The 9,114-nt window shown below is 41.7% G+C and overlaps 2 protein-coding genes across 2 annotated transcripts; one reads left to right on the top strand and one right to left on the bottom strand.

The window, feature by feature from the left end:
* Nucleotides 1-1,233: 1,233 nt before the first annotated feature.
* MTIF3 (mitochondrial translational initiation factor 3) lies at nt 1,234-4,518 on the top strand. Its single transcript, XM_010131054.1, has 3 exons — nt 1,234-1,696; nt 2,948-3,093; nt 4,261-4,518. The coding sequence occupies exons 1-3, from the start codon at nt 1,234-1,236 to the stop codon at nt 4,471-4,473; spliced, it is 822 nt and encodes a 273-aa protein (XP_010129356.1). The 3' UTR covers nt 4,474-4,518.
* A 74-nt stretch (nt 4,519-4,592) lies between these two features.
* On the bottom strand, nt 4,593-9,100 carry GTF3A (general transcription factor IIIA; the record flags this gene model as incomplete). The annotated part of the gene is made up of 8 exons (XM_010131055.1): nt 4,593-4,748; nt 5,004-5,063; nt 5,154-5,380; nt 5,781-5,864; nt 7,095-7,168; nt 8,100-8,188; nt 8,375-8,471; nt 8,994-9,100. Coding segments are annotated over 8 exons (894 nt in total), but the record flags the coding sequence as incomplete, so codon positions are not given.
* Nucleotides 9,101-9,114: the final 14 nt, after the last annotated feature.

The raw sequence follows: 9,114 nt of genomic DNA, 5'->3' as shown, positions 1-9,114 counted from the left end.
TGCGGGACACCACCCGTTACACCGGCACCAGCTGTGGGCACTGAAGCGCTCACAGTGCCGCAAATCCCGGCCTGCGAGCGCAGGAACAGCCGCTTTTCCTGCCGTACCACCGTGCTCGTTCAGACTCCCGGCAGTCAGCTGTCCCTGCCCGTCGCCCTGTCCCTGCGGGCTGTGCGAGCGGTGGAAGTGCACAGTGCAAAATACACTAACGTGCCGTAGTACATGAAGAAAAATCCTTCCGTAAAGACGGTCGTTCTCTTTCTCAGACAGTTACGGCAGAGAACGAAGGAGAATAAAGGCAGAGCAAGATGAACATTTCTGTAAAATTATTATTCCATTGCTGTGATACTATTACTTTGTTTCCCAAGTCAGTAACTGACAAAGGCAAGCCCAGCTCCTCCAAGTGCAAGATGAATTTAATTGTGGGATTTTGCAATGCAGCAAAGCGATGCCCAGATTACAGTCTGAAGGTCTGCAGTCCATGACCCACAGCTGGTATATGAAACTATTTTCAGAATAAGCACTTCTCAGCTTTGTGTGGCTCACTGATGATGCATGAAGATAATTGTGTGTTGGCAGTGGGTGTTGAGCTGTAGGGTCATCGCCACAGCCAAGAAAAAGCTGTGTTTCCCAGGGGCTGTGGCAGAACCCGGGCCAGGAGGGGATGGTAGCTCTACCATCTGCTTTTAGGCTCTGCTCTGAATGACCTGGTATTCCTCTTCTGTGCCCTGTGGCTAGCTTGAGTTCAGGGTCTTCCAACAGCACGCAGCCCAGTCAGACTGCCCTGTTTATGAGCTGATCTGATACCTCTTTGAGCAGTTTATATTGGCTTTGTCCCTACTGCAAAAATTTGAAGTCTGTCCCAGGCTCAAAACTGTCCCCATTTTCACGCTAAGTTTATTCACAGGCAGCTCATTTTACTTGTTCCTGGGCCAACACTGCTGAGAATTATGAATAGTTACGTATCCTCACTAATTGTTTGCACCTTCTCTATGTATATGTATGCACATGGGTACCTATTTTCAAAATGTCATATGTGTATATAAATACACACGTATGTACGAGTGTGTGCGTTTATAGAGTGGAGTCATTCTTTCCTAGGTAAAAGCAGTCACACTCTTGCCAAATCCTCTGGCATGAGCCGTTCTTGGTTTCCAGTATCATCTGGCTTTTCCTGTACTTGCTGCATTGTTTTTTATATTATTGTTTTTTCTTCTTCTCTCCTTCCTCAGAATGACTGCCTTTTGCATGATGAAATGTCTATGTCAAGCAACCAGAAATGAGAATAGGTACGCAAAAAGATTCTTTGGTACTCTTCTAACACAAACACCCCAGAAGAGGGTCTTTTCTCCATCCTGGATGGCGGTACCTGTACCTAGCAAGTCAGCTGTGTTTGGACTTACTCAACAGTTTTGTACAGCTGAAAAATCTCACACGGAACCAAAAAACAAAACAGCATTTGGAAGTGTTGGGCGAAGAATTCCCTATCGGATTTTGCACGTAATCAACCAGGATGGGGAGAGCTTAGGAAATATGCACCGAGCAGAGGCACTCAAGCTTATGGATCAACATGACCTGAAACTAGTTCTCCTCCGTGAGAATGTAGAACCCCCTGTATACAGACTAATGACTGGGCAGCAGATCCATGAAGAGCAGCTTAAACGTGCAGAGAAGAAAAAAGCAAGTCCAAGATCAGGTATGTAATCATTGACACTACAACACTGAGCACTTTGGAGAATGCTGCATTAAAAGTGGTTTCAGCAGATGAAATCCTCTTACTTGCATTTGTGTAAATCCAAAGCAATGTCACTGCAGTCCATGCTATTAAGGATTTGCAGTGGTGAAAATAAAATTTTGGATTAGTCGAGTCTTCCAGAGAAGCCTTCTATGGCCTTCTCAGGATTTACTATTTTGGCATCTGCTGGCTTTACTTTTAAATCTATTTTTATTTAAGTGACTATAACTAGACTCTGGTTCCGCGAGACTATTGAATTTCCGTTCTTTTATAAGGTATAAAGTGACAGGCAGTTTTTACAAACTGAGCACCAGATACACCAGTTATGTAATTTTGTCACCAGCAGTGATGAAACATTCTTTCCAGCTTGCTGCTAGGAAGACAAAGTTGGGAGTCCTTTCTTGTACAGCGTAAGAGAACAGCTTTGTCAGTACTGAACACTTCTCAGTGTTTTTTCTTAAGTCAGCCTGCTCCCACAATTGAACAAACCGAGTTCAGCAAAGAGGTTTTGGAGAAGTCTTCTGACCTTGTATCCTCTTTTCTTATCCTAAGGCTAATGACAGTATCTGTGCTTTGGGAAGAGTTCTGATTTTAGAGGAGAGCAGTATTGTGCTAGTGGTTTTTTGATCAAGAGACTACAAAAGGATAATTCCAACAGCAACTACTTCAGAGAATCTTTAAGGAGGGAGGAAGAGGGCACAAATTGTACACTTACTATTACAAGGCATCATACTTCCAGTTGAATATTACACTTTTTAAGAAAATGGGCTTGAGATGAAGAGCTCTCTAACTTCTGAGCTTTCACACGCAGCTACACAATGCACAGAATGTAGGAATTTGCACACTAAGTCTTTAAATCCAGATCCAACTCTTACCTCTTTATCTTTGTTAGACCTGCACTGTGGGTGGTACAAACAAAACTGTAAAATCAAAATACTTTTAAGCCTTCTGACCCTGAAGAGACTTCCCTGTGTGCCTCAAATGCGCACTCGGTCTCTCAGTTGTGGCAGTGAGTGTGAGATACCAAGTAGCCACCTTCTAAGGTGAGAGTGGTGCATGCTGTGACAATGAGATCAGGATGTTCCGTGTATGAGGAAGCGGTGTCGGGGAAGGGAGATAAGCAGAAGCAGCACCCAGATTTGTTGAAAGAGAGCAACTGATACAGATTTGTCAGATGCAAAGCCAACACAATTTTAGTTCTGTTTTAAACAGGTGTGGTTCAGAAGGAGTTATCCTTTTCTTCCGCTATTGCCAAGAATGACTTGGAGACCAAGACTAAACAGATAGCACAGTGGATTGAAAAGAAATACCATGTAAAAGTTACCATCCGGCAAGCAAAAGATAGCAATACAGACATGGTAAGTGGGCTCCTGAAAGTTGAACCGATCAGTTTCAAGAAATAGATGGTACTTGTATTAACTTCCCCTATTCAGTACTGCCACTTTTTAAGATGTGTCACATACAGCTAAAATCAGTGAAGGTCTGGGTCCCATGGAAGTAAGACTATTCCAATGCCTTCCTTAAGAATGCAGTTACAGTACTGGCTTTGACAGCGGAGTCTAAGCAGTTCCAACTCCTTGGCAGCACCATCTTATTAACTGGGCTGGTGAAATTTTTGAGTCTGTGCCTTAAGCCAGCTCACTCACTGAAAAGTTTAACAGTAAGGTTTAAAAAATTTCTGCTGTATTTTAGCTGGATTACTTCAATACCCTAACTGTTCTGAAGACACACTTGTGCAGCTGTGGCTAAGGCCAGTTGTCCACTGCTGTGTGAAAAACTGCTAGAATGGTGTTCCAAGACTGGCAAAGTAAGCATCTCTATAAAGGTCTTAGGGAGCTGGTGGCAACTTACTAGTGAAACTGCAGGGTCTTAAGACTTGCCTTCCTTGTCATTTGCAATGTGTGTAGCAAATTGTTTCCTTGATGATTTTCTCTACTAAATTGCTGGAAAAAATTGTGATACCATTTCATCCAAAAGTAATAAAACTTTTTATAGGAAGTTGAATTTACAGAGGAAGGGTAGCGAGAGGAAGGAGTGGCTATGGGAGGGAGCAGAACATTTCATGACAGTGTCCAGACTTAGGCTGTCCTTAAATTTAAAAGCTTAGTTCAGCTTGTTAGATGAATGTACTGTATCACTCAGTTCAATACCACCATGTTCTGCTGACCTTAGAACACGACTGCCTCTTACTGGGAAAGCCCCATAATAATATGCCCGAATTCAGTGGAAGAGGAGGGTGCGGAGCAGACAGACACAGTCCACTTTCATGAATAGGATAAGTTGGGAATTCAGCCTAAATGTAAGGAAATGGCTTAATCCTACTGGTGACTTTCCTAAACCTGCTTGTGAGTAAAGAACAAATTGTTAGGAAAGGACAAGCTGAACTGCTCAAATCAGGACTAGCACCTAGCTCCTTTCAGCAAATAGCTAAACCACAAGCAAGAGAGCATGTCATTACAGAACAGCCTGACATAATTTCCTACCTGTGTTTGTGCATTTAGTCCTATTTCTCTCCTTCTTTTTAGTTCCTGATTTTTGATCAGATTTTGGAGGCTGTGTCTGAGAAAGCCACTTATCTTTCCAAACCAAAAGTTATTAGGGAAGGAGCGAGTACCTGTATTTTCAGACACATGTCTGACAAAGAATTGAAAGCATACCAGAAGATGGAAAAACAGAAAAACAGTACAGCAGAGACACAGGAAAATGAAGATCTGAAGTCAAATGAGTCGCATCAGTGACTTTATAAAAAGGTGTAAACAATATCAGTTTCTTATTTAAAAAAACCCATACACCATAATAAAGTTATTGTTGAGCTTTGCACTGGTCATTTCATTAAGAATGTTGTCTCAGTTAACCTTTACTGCAGAGTCAGGATTTCAACAGTTGGTATTTCATTTTCCATGGGCTTATCCACTGTCTTGCTTTCTGTCACAACTGCATCCTTTCCTCGCTGCGTTTTAGGGGGAATGTAGCCGCTCAGACGAGAGGCTAAGCTCCTCTTAGGACGAGAACGCTTTGCCTAGCGGAAATAAATCTAGAATTAGCAACTTACTTAACTTATCTATGGAGCAAAGACTACTAATGGGGTGGGGAAAGAAGAAATCAATGAATAGGCCAGCACTGGATTATTTAAAGGAGCTCCAGAAATTAAGGATCTCCCACATTAAGTAGTTAGCTGGTCTGGTTTTCTGCTGGGATTCACATTCTAAAACATGTAATGTTTGCCCTCCTCTGAAGTGGCAGGGTATGGTTCGAGAGTGTAACTTACTTTCAAGTTCAGCTTTCTTTTTTCAGGATCATGTACAACTGTATGCCTTGTCAGGCTTTGCTACAGTTAGAAAGAGCAGGGAAAGAACAGAGTTAGGTTTATCGTTTCAGCTTAGGTGATTTAGATTGGAACAGCGTAAGAAATGCATACCTTCATCGCAAACAGTCTTCCACAGCCTGGATAATCACAAAAGAATGGTTTTTTCTCCTCATGAAAAGAGAGGATATGGCTTTGAAGGTTAAATACAGTTGTATAAGTTCTCCCACATCCTTCCCTTGGGCATCGGTAGACTTCCCTCTCCACAGCATGTGTTTTTTGATGCTGCTTGAGGTAATCTTTCCGTTTAAAAGTTTTGTAACACTCTCTGCAAACAAGGTCTGTGTGGGAGAGAGATGGACAGTGTGTAAATTAGCAGGAGCTCAGATCAAACACTGCTAGTCCTCTAGAACAATGCTAAAATCCACATGAAATGGAAGGAACTCAAGAGACCGGAAGAGAATAATGCAGTATGAATTACCCAGATCCGAAATACTACATTGTACAACTTCTCATTCACTGGATCACAAAGCAGAGTTGGTGTACAGAGCAGCATTTTCATCAGTCAAAGGTCTAGCCAGAGTGACAACCACTCTACCAATACAGTCTGGTAAACAAGTTGTCTAGACACAGTGATAAGTTGATGAAACGAGTTGAGCAAGAACTCCTCCTCAAATCAGCAGTTTGTTTCCTATCTGTAGCAGAAGTTGAGTTCTGTTTACTAAAGCATTTGGAGTTTACCTGTATGACTTTCTTTATTATGTTTCAGAAGCTCTGTCCAAGTTTTTCCAGTATATGAGCAGTTTTCTTTCTTGCATGCATAGCCTGTTGGACAGGATAGATGTTTACAATCACAAAGATTCTGGCAAACAGTCCAGTTTCACAAGAGGGAACTCCAGTTCCACTGTTTGAAAATTAAAGGCCAGTATTCCTCCTCTCCTCCCATACTGCACAGTGATAGGACAAGAGGCAGTGAACACAAATTACATAGAACACAAGACAATCCTAACAGGTTAAAGGAATAAACTTTGTATCACTGACTGACACAAGTTGTCTGGAGAGGCTGTGGAATCCCTGCCCCTGGAAACACTCAAAACTTGACTGGACAGAGCCCTCAGCAACTTGGTCTAACCGACCCCTCCTTCAGCAGGGAGTTGGACAGGATGACTTCCAGAGGTCCTTTCCAACCTAAATGATTTTATGAAACTCTAGCTCTTCTTGCTACTTCCTCACCAGCCATACCCTTTCACTCCAATAGATGAAAATACCTGTAATAATACCTATATAAATATTTGTTATACATATAAAAAATATAAAAGCTCTTGACCATACAGTAATATTCCAGAGTCTACAAAGACTCTATCATTATATCACGCAGATGGGATGGTTTTTAAATGAACAACAGAAAGTCAACACTATTTAAATCCCAGGACTGGAAAGGTCAAACAGCTATGAACAAGTCCCTGTATTAAGGAAGGAATGCAGTACGAACTGCCGCTTTTGGACACTCTTCCTATCCTTTGGATTTGGTTTTCTTCTAGCGCTGAAAAGCGAGTTAGCTGTCAATAGCACTGAAAGAATGGATAGGTGTAGCAGGATTAGCTCAAACTTGACCACCTCCTGATGATTCCGCTTAAATACCTTTTGCGTAGATATATTGATAACTTGAAAAATGTTAAGTCTACTGGTTTTGCCAAGGCTCCACAGGAAATTTGTGGCAGAACTGGCAACTGATCCTAACCTCTGGAGGTCTAGGCTAAAGCCTTGACCATTAGCCCACCTCCAAAAGACAGATTATTGACAAGGAAGCACATTAGGAAAAGAAACGCCCAAAGGAATCCTGAACTCTGCCACAAGTACTCTGTAGCTGAACACTGCAATGCCTTGCAATTGTATTGCATTTGACTGTTCAAGAGAGGTGTTCTTGGTTTGTCTGGATCACTAGGCCCGGAATGCTTTCATGTCTGTCATACATCCCTGCGTGCTCTCTGTACTAGAAGAAATCCTTTTTCCTTTGCTAAAATGTAATTGAAGCAAGAAGAAAAACTGTATTACCTTCGTGTATCTTCTCGTGCCGCTTTAGTCGACTTGGAGTAGAAAAGTACTTTCCACATCCTTCATTATTACATCTAGGTATAAAATACACTGATTTAATTTTTTTCACTGCATCTGCATATTTTGTTGTTCTTTAAGGCAAGAACAATTAAAGTGGACAAAATAGTCTAAGTTTCCCCTTGCCTAGGGATCTGTTCTGTCTCCCCACAGTGCCTTTATAAAAGTAAGTTCCACAACATTTCCAACAGAGGACTATGATCCCCTTAAGAGCCACAACTATAGTATGATTTCCACATATACAGCAAGTTAAGCTTTAGCTAAAGAATCAAGCCTCATCTCATTCCTACACAGCAGGCTCTTCAAACATAGAAACAGAGAGAGGCAGCAGAGGGTTTAAGTGGCTTGTACAGCTCTAGCAGTCAGTGCTAGAGGAGCACTGACTGTATTCTTGCGGCTGTCACCCAGCCATACTCGTGCACTTCACTTAAGTCTGTTCCATCTGTAATACAAGACTAAACTTTGCATTCATCAGACCAGTACTGATGAGTCATGTAAATAATGGAGATGCAATGCATAGTTTTGCAGATTACTGTCCAAGCCTCTTACCTTTTTTAAGCTACTACTCACTTTGCTATTAGCCAAATCACTGCTTTTCACTGGAAAACAGAGATAGCTGCATTTTTCATTACTGTGAAAGCTCTTATGTTTGTATTTCAGACTTTGTGAACTAAAAACTATGGTTTTTTTGTTTTTTCCTGTGAACCTGTAATAAGCCCTAAGAAAATATCTGGAATGCTCATGTTAGAGAGCACCAGGACTGTTGCTCAAAACAAAAGACTACTGACCAAAGGACTAGCAGGAGAAATGTACTTGCAGCCATGACTACAAATTGATTCAAATATTTTTTAAATGCCACATCAATGAAAAGGTTGAGGAAGGGCACCTGTTGTCACGTACAGTGTTAAATGGAATTATAAAAGTTCATTATTAAAATTATCCACCTACTTGAAGGGAGGTTCATTGGTGTGATGACACTGATGAACTTTAAGTTGTTGATGTTTCCTGAAAGACTTGTCACAGCCTTCAAAGTCGCACTATTTAGGAAATTAAGTTATCATTAGAGGCCAAATGATGACAGCCCCACTCCACACGTTTGCTAAAATCCCAATCAACTCATATGTAAGCATCACATAATAACAAACTGAAGTATTTCACTAGATACACAAAAAGGAGCTTGTTTACCCTCCACTTTATAGTATCAAAGGTAATGAATGACTCACCACATACTCCTTTTGCTGATTTTGGTGCTTGCGCTCAATGTGCTTCTTTAAGTTTGATTTTGTTCCAAATTTCATATTGCATCCATCAGCCGCACACCTGCAAATGAACTACATTTTTTATTATCAACCTCAAACAGTGATTTGTTTCCTAGGCAGATACAGAAATCACTGGACAAGAAGAATGAATGGAACTCACCACCCAAATATAAAAAATTGTTTTAAAGACACAAAAAGGCAGAGGTGAAGTTAGAAAAGCCACAGGAAAACGTATCAGAGGAGATTTTTAATAAAACACATCGTGATGCCTAGCTCCTAGCCCATGACATGCACCTGTTAAGGGCTTGGTAACAGGAAATAACTGCTCTTCCTTCTTTTAATTCTGTATTCTCAGGAGAGACCTGCCCATTCCTTTAAGCACCTATTATGGTCATTGCCATACAGGTCTGAAGCTAAGGAGACACCCACGTCTCACCCTGTGCGCACACCGTTATGGCAGCAGTCATGACACCACAGCTAGGCGTGCACGCTCTGTACCAGCCTCTCACACCGGTTTTAACTCCTCTCCGTTTCCATTAGGACGAGCGTAACCCACTTTAAGAAGTAAGAAATCTGGCCTTACTCGAAGGGCTTTTCCCCAGTGTGCGTAAGAAGGTGTCGAGCGCGGTGGAAATCCCTCGTGAAACCTTTGCCGCAGCCTTCGTAATCGCAAACATACGGCCTCTGAGAGAGAGAGAGAGAGA

Source organism: Buceros rhinoceros, unplaced genomic scaffold (assembly GCF_000710305.1).
Source record: "Buceros rhinoceros silvestris isolate BGI_N320 unplaced genomic scaffold, ASM71030v1 scaffold11352, whole genome shotgun sequence".
NCBI lineage: Eukaryota > Metazoa > Chordata > Aves > Bucerotiformes > Bucerotidae > Buceros > Buceros rhinoceros.
This window is presented reverse-complemented; position numbering and strand designations above follow the sequence as displayed.